The sequence below is a fragment of the Vanellus vanellus genome, assembly GCF_965231255.1.
Source record: "Vanellus vanellus genome assembly, chromosome: 1".
Classification (NCBI taxonomy): Eukaryota; Metazoa; Chordata; class Aves; order Charadriiformes; family Charadriidae; genus Vanellus; species Vanellus vanellus.
Genome location: NC_138905.1, coordinates 123,531,012 through 123,550,592, shown reverse-complemented (window position 1 = coordinate 123,550,592; position 19,581 = coordinate 123,531,012). Strand labels below are relative to the sequence as shown.

General features: G+C 39.5%; 1 protein-coding gene across 4 annotated transcripts; it reads left to right on the top strand.

The window, feature by feature from the left end:
* Positions 1–1,810: 1,810 nt before the first annotated feature.
* U2AF1 (U2 small nuclear RNA auxiliary factor 1) lies at positions 1,811–18,664 on the top strand. 4 transcript variants are annotated; one of them, XM_082485130.1, is made up of 8 exons: positions 1,811–1,897; positions 4,385–4,472; positions 8,139–8,205; positions 11,576–11,625; positions 12,226–12,324; positions 13,525–13,658; positions 13,995–14,087; positions 16,559–18,664. In XM_082485130.1, exons 1-8 carry the CDS (start codon positions 1,854–1,856, stop codon positions 16,692–16,694), a joined length of 711 nt encoding a protein of 236 aa, XP_082341256.1. In that variant the 5' UTR covers positions 1,811–1,853; the 3' UTR covers positions 16,695–18,664. The 4 variants fall into 4 exon arrangements, with proteins under 4 accessions (XP_082341256.1, XP_082341257.1, XP_082341259.1 ...); XM_082485131.1 differs by lacking the exon at positions 8,139–8,205 and adding an exon at positions 7,276–7,342; XM_082485132.1 differs by lacking the exons at positions 1,811–1,897; positions 4,385–4,472 and adding exons at positions 6,664–6,679; positions 7,276–7,342.
* Positions 18,665–19,581: the final 917 nt, after the last annotated feature.

Here is a 19,581-nt window from a genome sequence, read left to right as displayed (position 1 = left end):
TGCCAGGAATTTCTGCTTCTAACACCTAAATTGTGAATTTGAAGTGAATTCCGTGCAGGAGGAAGGAATGAAGGCAACTTAATCTGTCTGCAGGTGGCAGAACTTCTAGCAGACAGCTTCTGTCACCTCAGTAAGGAGCAGTGGAGAGCTGGTGAGCTTTACATCTCCAAAGTTTGTACAGAAAGAACACGGCAGGACATACAGCAGTGCCAGGAGGACTGCCCTTGTCCTGTGACAGGTCACGGTGTCTTTTGAGTCAGCTCAAACCAGCTCAGGAATTCCAAGGGGCATCATAGAAAGCAACTAGACTCCCTTTCATTGGGTGCAACTATTGTCATAGTGAAACGTTACTAAAATTCTGTTCCATTTTTAAAGCAGACACATTTTAAAAATCTTTTGGAGTCAGGCAGAAAAAGAAACATTCAGCTTACTTCCTCAGAACTGGACTTACTGTTAAGTTTCAACTGTCTTGTGTTAGGGCACAGTGCAGTGAGCACTTGTGCTTGTGAATAGTCCTACGGACCACAACTGGGGCTGTGAACACTCTATGCAATAACGCATATTTGTAAATGGTTTGGGTAATTCCAAAATATCTGAGAGATTAATTTTACTTGTGATACACTGAGTGCTTAGTCTTGTTTTCTGCATCAACAAAATGAGTAAGTTCACTTTCCTGCCATGATTTTCAGACTGGAACACCACTTTTGTTGCAAATGCTGATCAGGTTGTATAGCATCAGAGTCTTCCACACGCATTACTATCCCATTTCAAAAACTTCCATTTGCTTGGTTCAAATTTGCAGCTTTTGGCCCATAATTCCATGAAGCTTCCCAGAAAAAAAACAAAACAAAACAAAACAAAACAGAAATAATTTGGTCCTACCCTCCCCTCAGCTTTTAATTAAAATATGTATTTTTCTTTGCAGCTCCTCCAACTTTCATTTAAACTCCTTCAGAACCTGCACCTTCCTGCCTTTGAGCAATTACTTTATTCCAGCACTTTAAGTTGTGATAACAAAGATCTAATTTGGGTTTCTTGTCAGTATCCTTTGTACCGATGACTAATTGGAGGAAGACCCTTCAGCTTCTAAGCAGCATCCTTATCTTCTCTACAGTCATATAAACTTCTATTAATACTGTGCCCCAGCAAGACCTTCTTTCATGCCAGCCTTCATTTTTCTTTCAGACTGCCATCATTGCAGTTGTCATGCCCTTTAGCTACATGCTGACTGTTTCCATCAGAGGCATCTCAGTTTCTTTGAGCCACTGGCTAAACCGTCTTTCTTCTGCCCTGAGCTTACTCTGGCAACATGCAGGCTGCTTCAGAAGTTTGGGCCCAACACCCCGATGCCCACACTACCCAATGGGAGGAGGGTGCGATCCAGGGAATTTGGGCACGCAGCTGCTCATGGAGGCCCGGCGCACATTCCTAACTCCCCCGGCTGAACCACTGGGAGCGCGTACCGATCCTACGCTCCCCACGAGATACGCGCCCGCCTTTGTGGGCACACGAGAGCCCCCTTCCCCCCCAGGTCCCACAGGGCCGGCGGCTCCGTTCCCGCCGCCGCCGGGCCCGCTCCGCTACAGCGCGGCCGCCCCGCGCCACCCTGCCCATGCCCGGCAACCGCACCGCGTGGCGCGAGCGGCACCCGCGCGCCCCGCCGAAGCGTGAGGGGATAGCGAGGAGGAGGGGCCCAGGCCGCTCCCCCAATGAGGGGACTGGCGGCCCCGCGCGCATGCGCACGGAGCCGCGCCTCCCCTCCCCCTCTCCCGAGCTCGGTAGAAGTGTTTCCGGCGCGGCGGCTGTGACGTGCGCGGTGGGCGCCGGGCTGTCCGGCGGGCGGGCGGTGGGAGATGGCGGAGTATCTGGCCTCCATCTTCGGAACAGAGAAGGACAAGTGAGTGGCCCATCCCCCTTCCTCCCGCGCCGCTCCCGCGGCTCTGGCGCCCCGGGGTGGGCGGGGGGGTGGAGGAGCTTGGGGGTAGACGGGAGGCTGGTGGCGGGTTCCGCGGGACGCGGGGAGGCGCAGCGCCTGCCTGGGCGGCCTGTACCGACCGTGGCGGTCAGCCCGCCCTCCCTCCTCCCCTCCCCCTCCGCAGGGAGATCCGGCCCGTTTCTCCTGCTGCCGCCTCAGGGGCCTGCTGCATCCCCGGGACCGAGGCGCGCGCCCGGGAGTTCCCCTCCCCCACCCCCCTTTCGCTACCGCCGCGCGCTGGAACGTGGCGGCGCGCGGAGGGAAGAGGAAACGAGACGGGCGCGCTCCCCCCCTCCCCCCCCCCCCCCCGCGCCAGGCCCGTGGCGGTTCTCTTCCCCTCCCCCCCCCCCCCCCCGTTGGAGCGCGCCTGCGCGCACTGCCAGGGACGGGCGCGAGAGGGAGGGGGCGCGCGCGCCCGCTTGCCGCGTGGGGCCTGCGCGTGCCCGCGCTGCCGGCCCCGCCCATGCGCTTCCCTCTCCCCTCCCGGGCCGGGCTGGGTCTGTGCTTCCCGGGGACTTCCTCCTCCTCCTCCTTCTCCTCCCCGCCCCCACCCCCCCGCGGCCGCCATGCGGGCGTGCCCGCGCCTCGTGGCGCGTTGCCGTGTCCTCCGCCTCCCGTCCGTCCTCCCCCCGCAAGCCCCGGCGGCTGCGCTTCACTGGCGGCGGTCGGGAGCGATCGGGTGCCGAGCTTCCCGCCACCGCCGCCCGCCGGAAAGGGCCTCTCCTTCCCCTTTTGTTCGCGTCTCTGCCCCTCGCAGCAGCCCGAGAGCTTCCGCTCTGCTGCAAGGACAGCGACTGGTTATTTCTCCCCCCTCCCCAGGGTGCGGAGGATTTCCCCGACTGCTGCATCCTGATCCTCTCAGGCTTCTGCCTGCAGCCTTCCACGCGTCGGGAGCGTCTCTAGTTTCTCTGGTTGTTGGAAGCATACTTACAAAACCCTCCTAACAAGAATTTGGTCACCGTCGGCCTGACCAAACCAACGTGTTTTTTCTGCTTGTAAAAATGAAAGGGGGCATCGATGTGCTGCTGGACTAAATTACTCTTGTCAGCCCCTGGCCGTGAGGCTTCTTTTTTCCTTCTGCTTTGTAGTGCTACGTGCTGGTTCCAATTCGCCCGACTGTCAGAAAAGCAGTATCGGCAGCCTCTCTTGAGCTCTGTTACAGTAGCAGCCTTTCTGATGTAATGCATTACAGTTCAACAGTATTAGTATATGCCAATACAGCACGCATGAAATTCCTGTACTGGTCTTATTTTCTATTCAAAAAGCAAGCAGAACTCTCCAGAAAGTGTTGAAGTTGAAGGCATTATGGGAAATTTTATAGTTAGGTATTTTCTTTGTTTCAGGATAGAAGTCAGAAAAGACAGTAAGTATATTGTAATGCTAAGTATATATTTTCAAAAACGTAATGAAGAGTAAGCATGTTACAATTTAACAGTAGAATGTTTTGCTAGAGATGGGATATGCTTTAGTACTTTAATATTCCTTCCCTCCATAAGTTGATGTTGGTTACACAAGATTGTGGAAAGAATTGGTGTTAACTATGAGCATGGGAATAATAATCTTTCTTCCAGGAGAATCCTTATATTTCACTTACCCATATATAGCCCATAATAGTTTTCTTGCCCTTTAGAATTTTTCATTCAGTTCTCCTAGTCAAGGTAACTAAACTGCTTATAGTTTTCTTTCATCATTCCATGTCAATTATGCTTATATGTGAGAGTTTTACTGGCATTCCTAAACCAGTATAGTTTTGAAGGTGTCATGAGATGATAGTTAATTCAAGAAAAGCTTGAGTTAAAATTAAGCATTTAATTTTTTTTTCAATTATTAACTACGTTCATGGAAACGGCTTAATTAAATGAATTTACTTTGCTTATGTGTATTCTCTCTGTAGCATGATTTTTGTCTTACCTGATGTATTTCAAATACTGTGTTGGCAGCAGTATAAATTTAAACAGGTGGTTTATAAAACATTAGGTAGGTGCAACTGTATCAGCTTTAAAGCAGGTTATTTTGCTTAGACTAGGGGATTGCATGAACTAAGACACAACCATATAGCTCATAGCATAACTTTTCAGACTGTTTTTCACATTAATTCCCATCCCATCAGCCAGTGAAACTGATAGAGTGGAGTAAAACAGCAGGGATCAGGTTTGTCCCTGGTGGCCTTAGGAATGCACTTTGGGTTTGAGTAGTGGGTGAAATTGACTAGATGACTTGCGGTAAATTAGGGGTAAAGAGGAATGAGTATGAACAGGTTTGCTGTAATGCTTTCCTATACTGTTTTGATTATTTTTCTGTGTTACTTCTCCACACAAGATAAAGGCATTTAGGGCATATGTTTTATAGGAATTGCATATTAATGTTTTCTATTCCAGTATGTAAGTACTTTGTTTTTTTCACTTGCAGAGTCAACTGTTCATTTTATTTCAAAATTGGAGCTTGTCGTCATGGAGACAGATGTTCTCGGTTGCACAACAAACCAACATTTAGCCAGGTTTGTTTTCCTTTTGTTTTCTCTTTCTTGTGGAAGTACATCATTGCTTCTTTAAAACATATATTCTCAGATACAAATGAATAATTACCGAGCTCCAGATTAACTAGTTCACTTTTGGCCCCAGTTTATATGGGTTTTTGCTTTTTTGGGGGTATTCCATTTACTTCTCCCAGCATTTCTAATTATCTCCTGTCACCCTTAATGGCTGCAGGAAGCGATGCTGTTGTAAGCTTGCCTGTAGTAGAGACCAACCAGTGCTAACTATCAGGTGAGTGTGCCTTCTCAGTGGTGTTTAGGCACTTAAACCATCCCAGGTTTTTTTAATCACAAACAATGGCAGCATGTTCTGCTTATCTCAAAGGTGTAGACTTAAATCCTTTATGCATATAACAGAAGAAAACTCATTAATAAATAAAAGCCACTCTTCTCTTGTTATATTTTGCTCTCTGACCCAGGCTCTTAAATTTCAAGAGTAATTTACGTACTCGCTTTGAATGTGAAAGAATTGTTTCTTGAAAACAACTTGCCTGGTTGATGAGGGTGTATATGTCAGTTGACTTGACAGATTATTTACTCTTTGGCTATGTAATATTCTTAGAGACATGATGTGTGACTGCCAAAAAAAAAAAGGTGCAGTGGATGATAGGGTTTTTATTATTATGAGCTCTGTAGTTTTCAGAAATTACATTCCTGGAGAACTGTATGCTTTGCCTTTTTCTGTCACTGCTGATTGTCAAGGTATACAGGTAAATAGATATTTCTTTAGGAGTATGGTATATGATAAGTAGTGCCTATGGAAGGAAGTTGTTGCATTATCAGCAGTTTTACCTACAAAGGTAAAGTTTACACAGCAGTGGAGTCCTCTGCAAGTTCATTTTAGCTGACTTGGAGCAGGATTGATTAGAGTGGTGGGCTGGTGTTGGTTTGAGAATAGGGAGGCAAGTACTATCCACGTGACTGGAGTTCAGAGCGATGGTGCTCATGAAGTTAAACTTTGCAAGTGCATGAGTAGACAGGATAGTTCTTGGGGGGGCCTGTCTAGGTAACTGATCAATAGGAACTACTGCTGGTACTTTATCTACAAAGACAGTTTTCCACTTCTGGGAACTTAATAATTTTTAATGTAAATATTATATTACAAAAAGAATATTGTCTCCATTTTCAAAATTGCTGTGTCGCTAACCTACATGGAAAGCATGCTGAAATGTGATTGGTTATTTACAGACCTGAATTTAGGTCATTGGCTACTAGAAAATATTTTTAAATTAGACAGCTTCAACAGTAGTTGTCTTTAAGTTAAAAAAAAAAAAAACCAACAAAACAAAAACCCCTATTTTTTTATTATTACAAAAATCTTCATGTGCAACAACGTTTTTCTTTGTCAGTGCAGTCTTTAGCTTTGCTTTTGAAACTGGTTAGCAATGACAGCTGAAGTGGGTCAGCAGAGCATGTCACATTCATCCAGTCACATCTGGGACCGCTACAGCATCGCACCTGGCAAACATGCTGTCTTGTAACATCTCAAACGTACCTGGCAGATGTGTAGGGTCTGTTACAGAAATCTTTATTTGTATGCGGATTGATAATCAGCTGTGATAGAAAATAGAACAGATATCTTACTAATGGGAAGTTACTGGCACAATATTTTTATCATGTTGCTATTGCTGGTGCAGTTACTTTATAGACGAGCTGTGTTAGGAAAGGTCGTGCAATCCAGGGTAATCAAGTTACCTCCAATCAGCAGAAACACTGTAACTATATGTGTGTTTCTGTCTCTCTCCAATTGTAATCTAAAACAGATATTTAAAACCTGGGCCTTGGAAGCACAAGCTTTGGTTGGTATGACCATACCCATGATAAAACAAGCGTGTGATTTTTTTTTTTTTATTATTATTTTTTTTAATGTGATGTTATGCTTTTTTTACATGTTAAGTGGGCAGCATATGTAGGTATGACATTGCTGGTCCTGTGACTTCTTTAAGCTCTGAATTCTTACTGTGACTAATAATAATGTGTAAGATAAAATTATTTGGGGATTGTGATTTGTACTAACTAACATTGAGCTTGTATTTTAAGTAATCAAATTCCAATTTTTGAGCTGCTTACAGTGATGTGGACGTTTGGAATTTTTTTTGTAATATTAGTTTACTAACTTAAACATGGTTTGTTTTTTCAGACAACTTGATTTTAAGAAGAACGGTACAAATGTAAGGTTTCAAGTCTGCCTGGGCTAATTCTTCAAGTAAAAAGCAGAAGGGCTAAAAGGATATTGTCCTTATTTGAAGGATCGGAAACCTGTGAACTGATGATGCTATTATATTATTTAAACAGAAATTCCACCAAGAAATTCCTGATGCACAAAATAAGACGTAGTTCTTGCCTAAAAACCTTACTGTCTGGTGTAACGTTTTAGACTCGGTGGCATTATGTATTATATGCTGTGCACGTAACACTATTCCCTCCCTCCCCCCCCTCCCCCACCCCAACTTACAGTAATGAATCTGGTCTTGAAAGCTAGACATGTCCATAATATCATGTAGTTTGACATCTTAGGTTACTGTGCCTCGCAATTCCCATTTTGAGGATAGCCGTTGAGACAAATGCAGCTCTTTCTTGGTGGTTAATTAAAACTGTTTTCATAATATGATGGTCTGGATGCTATTTTGGAAGATATTCGGCAAATACAAAAGGAAGTCTTTAAAATATTACTTTTAGCTGTTTGCAAACAAGTTGTCTCTTTGCAATTGTCTATTATATGCACAGCAGCCAGTAGAATTCCCCTTTTTATTTTTTTTCCCCGCAGACCATCTTGATTCAAAACATCTATCGTAACCCCCAAAACAGTGCACAGACGGCTGACGGCTCACACTGTAAGTCCCACAGTTGGAGAAATTTTTTTAAAGAATGGTGTTAAAGAGCCCACTCCTAATTATGAGAAAATAATGTTGGCTTCTGAGCTGCTGACATAAAGCTGTTGCAAACAGGACAAGTGACGGAACTCTTCTTGCGCATAGATCAAGAACTTGTCAAATGTGTGCAATTCAGAATGCAGAATTGACTGCATAAATTGGACTTGATGCAGTTTCTCTTTTGCACTGCAGAGTGAACCTCACTTCTTAGTAACACTGCATTCATTTAGAGGGTTAACCTGCAGACATTTCTCAAATTCTTGATTTAACCAAAATTAAATAAATAGGTATATATGTGATGCACGGTAAGTTTCCCTAAACTGTGGGTTTTCTCTCATCTTAATGCTTTTAGGAAAATGGAGATTTCATGTTATGCTGTAATTATTGTATTACTTCCTTTCCTGGGGTTTTGCTACTAAGAAACCACTCAGTAAAAACAGATTCAAATTACTATGCTTGTAACTTGAATACCGTGTCTGGATGCCATCTATTACATACCTGCCTGAAATCTTGCAAAACCCCGCTATATTGGTGAATAAAATTAAAAAAATACAATAATGGAGCATCATGAGATCTCTATTATTTACAGTGTTAGGTTGATTCAGAAAGGTCACGAGCTAAGTGAAAGTTCTCCTTCTTGGGAGAGAATAACCACCTCTCTTTTCAGCACAGACTCGGCTAAAGCGACCCTAAAGGAAACCGGTTTCTTGTTAAAATTATTTTCCATAATATAAAGTTGTTGCGTTTTGTATTTCAGACCATTGCCCTCTTGAACATATACCGTAACCCTCAAAACTCTTCCCAGTCTGCTGACGGTTTGCGCTGTAAGTTCATACAAGTTCCTTCACTGGTTCCCTGGGCTTGATTGTCAGAGCTCAGTGTCGACTTAAGCTGGTCTACCATTTTAGTTTAACAGATCAAACTGACCACGTTTCATTAAATGTGTCCAAAACAAACACACGCCAAAAAAAAAAAAAAAAAACCACCAGAAACTTTTTTGTGCTGCTCACCTTCCCCCCTACTCCCAAAACTATGAGGGGAATCTGAATACCATCTATTAAATCAAAAAGGGTTGAAATTGTACTTCCCCTGTAAAGCAGTCTTGGTTGCACTGCTTTCTTTGCCCCACCTTTCTCCCTGCCAGTTGCCTGCATCCTAGGAATGCTTTTCTGTATGTTGTGTGCTATCCATTAGGTTCCACTGTCTAAAAGAGCAGGACAATGACACATTCACTTCATCCAGAACAAATTTCCTGCTCTGTAAATGCTAAGAGAACTTGAATTTGAGATTTTTCAGACTGCATGCAGAAATTTGTCCTAGGTTAATGCAGCTTCCGTTTAGAGTCTACTTTAGAAGAATACACTTTGACTGACAAATGCTTCCCTTCTGGCAGCTGTCCTTTTGGATAGGTGCATGCTTAAAATGCCTTCCATGCTTTGAAAATTCAAATTCCAAAACCAAGTTGCATATTTACCTAGGAAAATACATCTTTAAAAGTACTTTTGAGGAGGGGGAAGGCATTTGGGTATGGTCATGAACTAATTTAATGACTCCTCGTGAGGTAGGAATGGGCGTAAGAAAATACACCTACTGTGAGACTGGCAGAAGTTAAATGACCAGGATTGTTGCTCTGCGATTACTGACATATCATTGTGATTGAATCATCAATATTAGAATAAGATTTCAAAATAATAATAATAAAAAAAAGTTGTAGGACCAAAAAGGATCGGTGTTATTTTCTAACTAATATTTCTTATTGAAGTGAACATTGACTGTGTGGTAATAAAGCTTTGTTTGGTTATTCCTTTTTTTGACTGTTGGATTACAGACTAGTCCAGATTAGTTACCAGCATTTGATTAGACATGCTTTGTGAAATCAGCCATTAACTTAAAAGTCAACACTGTCTCTTCTGCTTCTAAAAGTAATAATAGCCCAATTAAGTAATTTGAGGTTTTTGTCACACAATCAAGCTAGATACATAATGAGATACATAAGTTTGTCTAGTTGCTTAAACAGTTCTATTGGTTTGTAGGCTTTCTTGTTGCAGATGCTTAGTAGTTAATGCTGTTTCAGTAAACCAAAAACTATACAGTTGGGTATTTCCACTCTGTCCCTACAATCTCAATGCGCTGGTAACTAATTTGCACAGAGTTACAGCAGTTTGGTCTGTGGAGCTGTTTAGATTGTACAGCTGCAAGAGTCTTGAACAGATTCTCTAGCCTTCTAAATGCTGGTATCCAACTTTAGTTTGCCTTGACAAGCGGGTAGACACTTAACGGAGCCCAGCTGTACCTTCTGTGGTAGAGCTGGAGCTCTGTTATCAGTAGGTTTGCTGAAACTCCCGGCTCCCTTTTTTGATATTTGTCCCTACTGAAGTACTGCATGTATTTTAAATGGATAACTTGGGTAGCTATTTAATGCTTTTGTTGTTGTTGCTTAACTGTCTTCCTTTCTATTGCCGTCGTAGAGGATTAACCTTAGTTTTGAACAGCGGTAGTTTTCCTGAGTATTTTAATTAGTAATTGGGCTTCTCAAGGTTCAGATACCGGTAGCCCTGGAATATGAATGTTTGTAAAGCCTGTGCATATGTATGCTTCCCGCTTTAGAATGACATTCAAGTAGTCGTTAACTAACTGTTGCTTATGATCTCCTAATTTGACAATGGAATCTCCATATAAGTCCTTATAACACTTGTCCATCTGGAAAAAAGTAGTTATTTCCAGCGTGGCTCACAAAGCCCCTGTCTGATATCTTAAAAAAAAAAAAAAAAAATCCTTAGGTGTTATTAAGCTGTTATCAGTGGTGTTGGCAGAACCTTGGGAATACAGTTAAGTATTAAACTGTCTAGAAATACTGGTTTAATGTTTGATATTTCCTTAATTTGCTATATAACCATGGGGAAGAAGAAAGGTCTTAAAAGCAACCATAAACGCAGAAACATTGTTAGCCTAAACTATGTAACAAATGCCACTTGGCTGCCTTCAGGTGGTGAGCTGGGTGAAAGAAAAGTAATTACAGTTCCAGACAGTGTGGCTGGTTAATATTAGAGCCTTTGGAAAAAAAAAAAAAAAAAAAAAAAGGTAAATTTCGTCCAAATGGTAATATTAGCCAAAAATGACTGAGCCCAAAGTACCTCTTTTTTTCATAGCAGCCCAAAGTGAATAAACTCAGCTTTGTTGGCTCAGCTTCTTGTCTTTCACATTCTGTGAACTAAAACAGTAGTGTTTGTAATTTAAAGGCTAGGATATTTTTATAGCATAAAATGCAGGGTTCCTTTTAAAATGGCTCCGCTTGATCGTAATAAACCACTTAGCTGCTGAAGAGCTAATACATTAGGCTTTAACGTGTAGAGCTTAATGTAGTTTAAAATGCTGTAGACTGGAAGAAATAAATTCATTTTTATGTTCTTAAAGCTTTGAAAAATCAGCCAAACTTAATCTTTTTTTTTTTTTTTTTAATAGCAGCAGGCAAGCAGCACTCATTTGTAAAGTCCAGCTTGGAGCATGAAAATCTAAACAATATATGGCTGGCTTGTCTTGCATTAAAAGGTGTTCTGCAGGACTACAGAAAAATTAAATGATATTCAAAATTAAATTAGAAACTTGCTCTCTGATGCAAAGCATTATGGTATCCTTCTTTGAGGACACTGAGAAAAGTGTGTCATTTCAATAACTATTTTGAGCAAAATAAAAAAAATTAATTCTGGGCTATGTTACATTGTGAACTCTCAAATTCTAATGTAAATGCTGGAGAGGTGGACGTGTTAAAATGAAATTCTGCCTTTAGGAAGAGGAACACTAAATTGTTACCATGCTTTAAATTATGCAAATGTGACAAAGCACTTGCCTTCTGTTTAGGTAAAATTGTTGGTAGATAGAAGGTGGGACTGTACATTAAATTTAAGTGATATTTCAAAGTAATTCCTTCCCCTTCCTTTAAATTTATGGCATACAAGTTTGGTTCTGATTAAAACTTGTTTTGGTTTGATCATGTCAATGTAACGTTTTGACATATTACTTCAGGGGCTCGAAGCTCTTCACACATATTTATTTTTAATATTCCTATTAGTTAGCTCTATGCTCTATGGTGTCTTTTATGCTCCAGACGGCCTCTCTAGATTGTTTTGTAGTATTATCAAAATCTCTTCTTCCTTATTTATAGGCTCTAATTGATATGACTCTTGATTTTTACAGGTGCTGTGAGCGATGTTGAGATGCAGGAACATTACGATGAATTCTTTGAGGTATGTGAAAGATGTAAAAATGTGTTAAAGTGTTCATGGATTTGTTGACACAAATGAGTTAGATTCAGTGTATACCACAATTAGATGGATTCAGAGAAAAGTGCTTGTTTCCTCAGGTGTTCATATAAAACTTTCAGTGCTAAATATTTCCTAGTATAACCTTTGGTTAGTTTGGCTTCAACTTCACCGTTTATAATACTCTTTGTTTAAAAATCAGCAACTTAAGTGATGTAGCATTTTGATTCCGCAATCCCCTTTTTTCCTGTGAATTTAAAATAAACATAATTACTTAGTTTGCTTCTATACCAATAAAACTATAGCACCAAGGCTTATATGTGGTGTTTTCAGTGCATCTTATGTATTCTGTAAATACTGTATGCTTACTGTTTTCCATAGCTTTTTATTCTATGCTGTTGGTGCTGTACTTGCAGATGGACACAGTACAGGCCAAGCAAGTACTAATTTTAAAATTAGAAATGTAAAAAAAGTTTCTTGTTTTGCCTTTTTTAATGCAGGCATTTGTTTCTACTTACCAAGTGCTAAATGCAGTACTTCTGTACTTGTAATTAATATGCTGCAAATTGGTTGCTTTGTGTTTAGGAGGTCTTCACAGAAATGGAAGAAAAATATGGTGAAGTTGAGGAGATGAATGTTTGCGATAACCTTGGAGATCATCTAGTTGGAAATGTATATGTAAAGGTAGGATAAAGAGAGACATGTTTATATAACGAATAGAGGTTGTATTTATTGATTTATAATTTTAAAAAGCTACTGTATGCTTGTAGACTTTGAGAGTAGCTCTTTAGGATATCAGCTCCTCTCCAACTTCACAATATAAAGTAGAAAGAGTGAAAATGTTATAGAATCTGAAAGAAATTTTGAGAGAAGCTTTCTTGATAGTCAAAATCTGTGTCACTTTCATAAAGATTAACGCTTTTTTTTTTTTTACATTGTTACAAACACAGTCACCACTGCTGGACTGTTTAGTTTGCCAGGATTAATTTGGGGTCTGTCTTCCCACCACTCTGCCTTTTAAGCACTTCATTATGAGAAGAGGTTTATTCGCAACAGGTGTGTTTATTTTCAACAGGTGCATTTATTTTCTAACTTCCCAGTTAAATAAAACACCTTGTATCCGAGTTACATTTGGCAGTAGCTGGGTGGTTTAAGGTGCAAACTGGCACACTTAGGTTTGGCTATTAAAATCGTTGGTATCTCTTGAATAATGAGTACAGAGTTGTCACCTGCAGAAATTTTATTGTGTACACAGTGTTGGGGGTGTGTGAGAGTTTGCTTGAATATTTTTACTGTACATTCCCTTAACTGGAAAGTAATTTCACCCCTAAAATTCTCAGCTGTGTAGGTCATAATCAAAAATAAAAGTTGTTTTTAAAAATTTTGAAGTGATTAGCTGTGAGAAGGAATTTAAAATTTAAGTTTTACATTCATTGTAAAACAGGATCAGATTTTTGTAAATTCTAATTTAAGTGAATGAGAGCTTCAGTTCTCATGCAGGTTTCTTCTAAATGTTTGAAAAAATCCATTGTTTGGAGCATTAGTGTTCTAGAAAGTATGCTTAAGCATTCTCTTTGTTTAAAGTTGTACTGAGAAAACACAATGTCTTCTATCATATCTTTTAATACAAGCCATAGTACTTGAAAGACCAAATAGAACATAATTAAGGGGAAATATCGATGTTGTGATTAGCTCTGGGTCCCGATTAATGAAAAGCTAGCATCTTTACCCTTGATTTGATGAACTGTCCCAGGAACTCTGAAGTAGCTTCTAGTTTGATTACTAGTCCTAAGCCCCAGATACTGCACAACTGATTTGATAAGAATCCTTGATCTACTTCTGTTGCTTCTCTATAACATAAGAAAACGTTAATTTTGCTTTTAGTTTCGCCGTGAAGAAGATGCAGAAAAGGCTGTGATTGACCTGAACAACCGCTGGTTTAATGGACAGCCCATTCATGCTGAGCTTTCACCTGTGACTGACTTCAGAGAGGCCTGTTGCCGTCAATATGAAATGGGGTAAAATGTGATTTCCTGTTTGCCAATGATAGTATCTTTGAAATGCTTGCGTAGACAGGGTGGTTGCTTGGGTGTGGGTTTCACGTGTAGCTTAGTGTAGGAAGAAAACCACTTCAGGTCATGTTAATATAGAGGGCCTGCAGTCAACCTCTTGACTTTTGCCATCTTTTTAGGATTTTGATCTAGGAGTGAGTCAGTGTCAGTAAATGGTGCTTGCAATTTACTGGTTTTTATGTTAGAGGTGATTAAGATGTGGCTTGAGGTCCACTAGGGCTTAGGGCAAACAGGTACGGTGTGGAGCTGGGAATTTTAACTGTCTCTTGAATTCTGTTTCAGAGAGTGTACACGAGGAGGTTTCTGCAACTTCATGCATTTGAAGCCCATTTCTCGAGAGCTAAGACGTGAGTTGTATGGGCGTCGTCGTAAAAAGTAAGTTTGCTTTTAAACACGATTAAAACAGGTAAATTAAGGACCAGTGGCCGAAAATTCTGATCTTTAAGATCTTTAAGTCCTCTTGTTTTTTCTGATGCAGTTCTGACACATGCCAATGAAAGAGTGTCAAATAAAGCTAGCAAGTGGCCAGTTTAGAACAAAGGAATAGGGTTGTTTTGTTTTGTTTTTTTTAAAAAGTTATGATGCTTCTTGCTCTGTGGTGCTGTGGATGCTGAAGGTTGATGTGGCTTTAAGAGAAGGCAGGCTTCTAGGAGAATATTCACTGAGTTACTAAGTACATAGGACCTGCCTGTGATTCAGATCTCCAAACTGTGAACTGTTACAGGTGGACATTATTTGGGAGAAGTATTGCTTTATGTTTCTTCTCTATTTTGTTGTCTTCTAAATGTATTTGTTAGTGGCCTCTGTTAAAAGCAGGTTACGTGGCTAATGGGCGTTTTGGCAGGATCAGATTGGCCACTTCCAGCATTATGCACAGTCCAGCATATCTATAGATTATATTCAATACCCAAACTTATTTGTTTTTAACAGTTAATGGCTAACTTTTCTATCCTGTATTCATTCCTTAGTGTTAGTAACAGGCAGTCACTGTATTGAACTCACTTTTTACTAATGCTAGCCTCACGATGTGACCTTTCTTGACACTTGACAGGAGCTCTCAGTAGGGCAAAGGAATAGTAATTTTGCATAACAGCAAAAAAAAAGATTGTGATAAATACATTTTATTACATATTTATATTATTTATTTATTTGTAGAAAGGCTTATACCGCTGCTGTTACTATGATACCTGTCTTATGGATGGTTCACTCTGAGCTGGATTCAATCTGCTTGCTCTTAGGACCTTGCTATTTAGGATATGCATGTAAAATTGTTGAGTTTCCTTGTATATGGAGCACAATTTTGTAGGTTTCTTTCAATCACCAAAGGAGCCTGAGATTATGAACGTGTTTTTCCTATGAATGTCTCTAACTGGCAGTGTCTTAGAACTTGTAAGGATTAATTTAACTTTGGAAAAATGTAGATTTTGTTGCTTAGGCACATGTATTTGTGCCTAAATACTTTCCCTAAAATATTGCAACTAATATTCATTTAAACTAAAATGTAAGCTTTTAAGATGTTTGAATGATTTATGAAAAAGAGAAAGTATGCTCTTGTGTTAGCCTTTTTGGTCACTTTCATGCATCTGAATCTCTGGGACTTAGTAAGGCTAATTAGAAGATAACACCTTTTATTGCAAGAAAGATCAGACTTGTGTGTTTGTCTTTAAAACATGATTGTTTTACCCATAGCCTAATTTCAGCCTGTGGTAAAACAAATAAAACATCTGAATCCTCCATCCAGTTTTGTCTTTATTGGCCCTGTTTAAATTCTTTGTGTACCTAAACTGTCACAGTTTAGCAGTAAAGTTTGATATAAAAAAAAACCATATCTGCTCTTGCCAGTGGGGTTTCACAGGTAGATTGTATAAACTAGACTGACCTGAAAGTAGTTCTACACGGAATGAAATACATTGAAGTTTTCCAGTTAGAAAAAAGGAGGGTAAACCAGAACTTTTGAATAATAGGTTAATTTAGTAATTCTGGACAACCCAGTGGTATACAAGAGTTATGCATGTGCCTCTGGCATAGTAAAATTTGTCACCACACACACTCCCATGTCAAACCATCTCACCATGGAACAATATCTGCAAACTTAAGACTTGTAGCATTCATTTCCCTGAGCTTTTTAGTTCTGCTGTAATTTCTACACCTATTTAAAACTGTACTGTTTATCTATTTTATAAAATTGACTTTTCTAAAAATACTTAAAAATGTTCAAACCACTCTTTTCCTTGACAAGTGCTGTATAAGCTATAAATCCATAGTAGCTGTGTTAGCAGTGTGTTCTGGGTGGTTTCAGCTTTCTTCCTGAATTTAAGTCATAGACATCAGAGGCAGGGAAGATTATTTGCAAATGCTGATGGCTTCTGGGAGTGGGAGAGGGCTAGAAAAAAAGAAGGAAAAAGAACTGAGTTGTAATTGCTAATTAATGCAGTTGATTTAACAGGAGTGGACTTACAAACAGCTGTAGGCTTTTGCTGTGTGTTGTTAAGAGCAATTCATAACTGCAAAAGCAGGTGTCCCCATCTCTTGCTTCTTTAACAACTGTGTAGCAGTGCATGTGGTTTCCCCTACACGCCTTTCCTTAAGTTTTGCATACGCATTATAATGGATGATTGGCAGCGAACAGTTGAGTCTTTTAACAGTATGTTTTCACTCCTTGGTATTAAGTTTGTTCAGCTTGTAAATACATGGTTTTGCAGCCTGAGTGCCAATTTACTGATCCTTCTAATGGTGCATTGTCTTTCTTCCTTATTACTTACATCCTTAAGCATTCAGCTGTGTGGTACTGCAAGTAAATTGCTGAATGTCATGAAACAATAAAATATCCAACATTTTCTTTGAAGGCATAGATCCAGGTCGAGGTCCCGTGAACGTCGGTCTAGATCCAGAGATCGTGGTCGTGGAGGTGGTGGTGGAGGAGGAGGACGTGAACGTGACAGGAGGCGGTCAAGAGATCGTGAAAGATCTGGTCGATTCTGAGCCATGCCATTTTTACTGTATGTCTGCTAGAAAGTGTTGTAGTTTGACCAAACAAGTTCATAATGAGATTTTTTTTAAAGATGGGCTTCTGAATAAAAAATTTGTAGTGATACAGTATTCTTTGTGTAACTTGTTTCTTGTGGGGGGAGTCTTTTTAACTGTCATTCCTCTAACTTGACAAATACCTGGATTAACTATGCCTGAGGGAAAGGTGGTAAATGTATTGGAGGAGCGCCAGTTCTGTTTTTGTTTGGGTTTTTTTTATTCGGGTATAATTTGAACTGTTGGTGAAAATGTGTGTGTATATAATATAAAATATTATATACATAGTAAAAATAATATACTGCTTAAGAAACAGTTACATAAGTTTCCCTTTTCTGCTATGCTGTCTGCTTATTTAGGTTAGTTTAGGCACATTTAAAAGGAAGGCTGTGCGAAATGCATTTATTTACCAAGTAGAAACGCTTAGTTACAAAAATGTATGTTTGTTTGTTACCAGAAGTCTGTGCTCTGTCTATCAATGTGACTGTGGCATTTACAATAAATCCAATTTCCTGGTGTAAAATCTAAAGCCTATTTTCTAAGCACTCTGGAGTAGTTGAGTTGCTACTCCGGGCTGTGCCAGAGTTCATAGTTCAATTTTTTTTTTTTTTTTTTTATGATTCTTGACTAAATTCTTTGTCTTTGGCTGGAAAGAAAGTTGCTTAGTACAGTGTGGGGGGAAAAAAGTTGTATTTTTATTGCAGTGATTCATAATAGGCAGGTGAGATTTTTTAAAAAAAAAAAAAACAAACCCTTATTCTCCATGCAACATGACACGTAGGATCTATTGAAGGAAATGCGAGGTCTTAAATGCAAGCTCCAGATTTCCTAACAGACTGATTTCTTTTTTTTTTTTCCACTCTATGTTCTCTTAGTTGTCATTTAAAGAAAAGCATTTTGTTAGTGTTCAAGGTCATAGGAAACTAATTGGATGCTAGTGAAAAATATTTTTTTCCACATATACTTGCTTTCTGATAGTCTGAATTGCGATAAAAGCTGATGTATGTTAGCTAAAAAAAGCTAACGGCAGTTTCTTCACAAACAAGACATCTTCTTTCTGCCTGAGTTTTAATTGAATTGCACAAAAGCTATATACTGTGGGTTGTGTGTCTTTTAAGGAGTTAAAGCTGTAGTTGAAATGTTGCTGGAACATCTTGAGAGGCAAATTGTACAATGGCTGACTTGCAGTTTAACTTCATTCATGTCTGCTTTTATTCAAGGTGTAATGTGGTAAGAAATTTTGGTCAGTGGTCATGCTCCTGCAAGATACAACTTCGTGTACATGAAGCTATGTAATACAATATAGTTTTCCAATGGGGGAGAGAATTTGCTAGTACGTTTTTAGTTCTGAGTCAGATAACTTGCTACATGGTAAATCTGCTCTTTGATTGTTATTTAACAAAAAAAAAGGAAAGGGTATGGAAGCATTACATAGCAAGATAAACAAACCAGTTTTTCTCTGCCTCCAAAATAAATATAAAACCATTTTGCTCACTGGAATTTGGTGTTGGTAAACAAAATAATATTGAAAAATGACCTTTTCTAAATGCATCTGCTTTGCCTCTTACAACTAAATTCCTGCACCAATTCGATTTGAATTTACTTTGTTTGCACTGGATGGTTTGGCCAACCAGATTGTGAAATTTATTTTGCTAGTAACCTTTTTAAAGAAGTGTATCTCTCTACGTGAAGACAGCTTCACTGCTTAATGTTTTGTTGCAAGTACATAAATCAAATTTTGCTTTCTTTTCACTGGAAGAAATGAAACAGTGCATTAGATGGCTGAACTGAAATCTGTGTTATTTCTGCTAGACATTAGGAATTTAACATTGATAATTTAGTTCTTGCAGTTGACAGGATATTAATCCAGTTCCATTTCCTCTTCAGTAAGATTTAGGATTGTTAGCCTAATTCAAATCTCAAGGTCAAAAAGGTGAGGATAAGCTTTCTGTTTTAAAAAAACAGAATCTAGTATAATGCGGATACTGTTTAAGATCTTCTTTTGCAGAGATTAATGACAGAAGCTGATTTGCTCTATAAACAAGGTAATTTTAAACTAGTATAAATGTGTCCCTGTAACAGCTTTCATCTGTTTATCTAAACTCTGTTAAACTGCAGGTATATTTTTGTGTGAACAGATAGCAGAAGGTTGATTTCTCCCTCTCCCCCCCAATACAATTTTTCTTAAGAAAGCACTCTTGAATTCTACCAAATGCATCATTTTATGGTCTGATTGCACAGTTACCCAAAAACTAACCACATAACTGGAATATGTCATAATGGGCACTGAAATTGATGGATTTTACTGGATACTCAAAGGAAAAAAACACGTGCACCAATCATTACCTGATTGTGTAATGATTACTTAGTGACAGCATTCAGCATATAAACTAAGCTCATGACATATCTTCAGTTAGGTTCACCTTTTAAGACTATACTACCAGTAAAATTCATCAAACTTGAAATTTAAACTGCACAAATTTGGTTAAACATTTATACATGGTAGTCTGAACTGTATTGGTTTACCAATACAAACCAAGTGGAAATCCTACCTCCCCCTTCCATTGTTGCTCACAATGTCTTGGAGTAAATTTTTTTTTTTTCCCCCTTCCTTCCCAAAGGTACCTACTTCTCACAAATACTTCATTGTTGGCTCTTCTGTTAAGCAGTGGATCTTAATTTATGGAATTCCTTTACCTCAAATAAGTGACAGCATACAGTATTTTCTGAAGTCTGAGTCAATTAGGTTAAAACTGTTAATCCCAAGTGGCTTCTTCTTCTTTGTATTTGGCTCTTATTCTGTGAAAATGCTGCTTGTCCATGAATATGATGTATGCTGAGACTG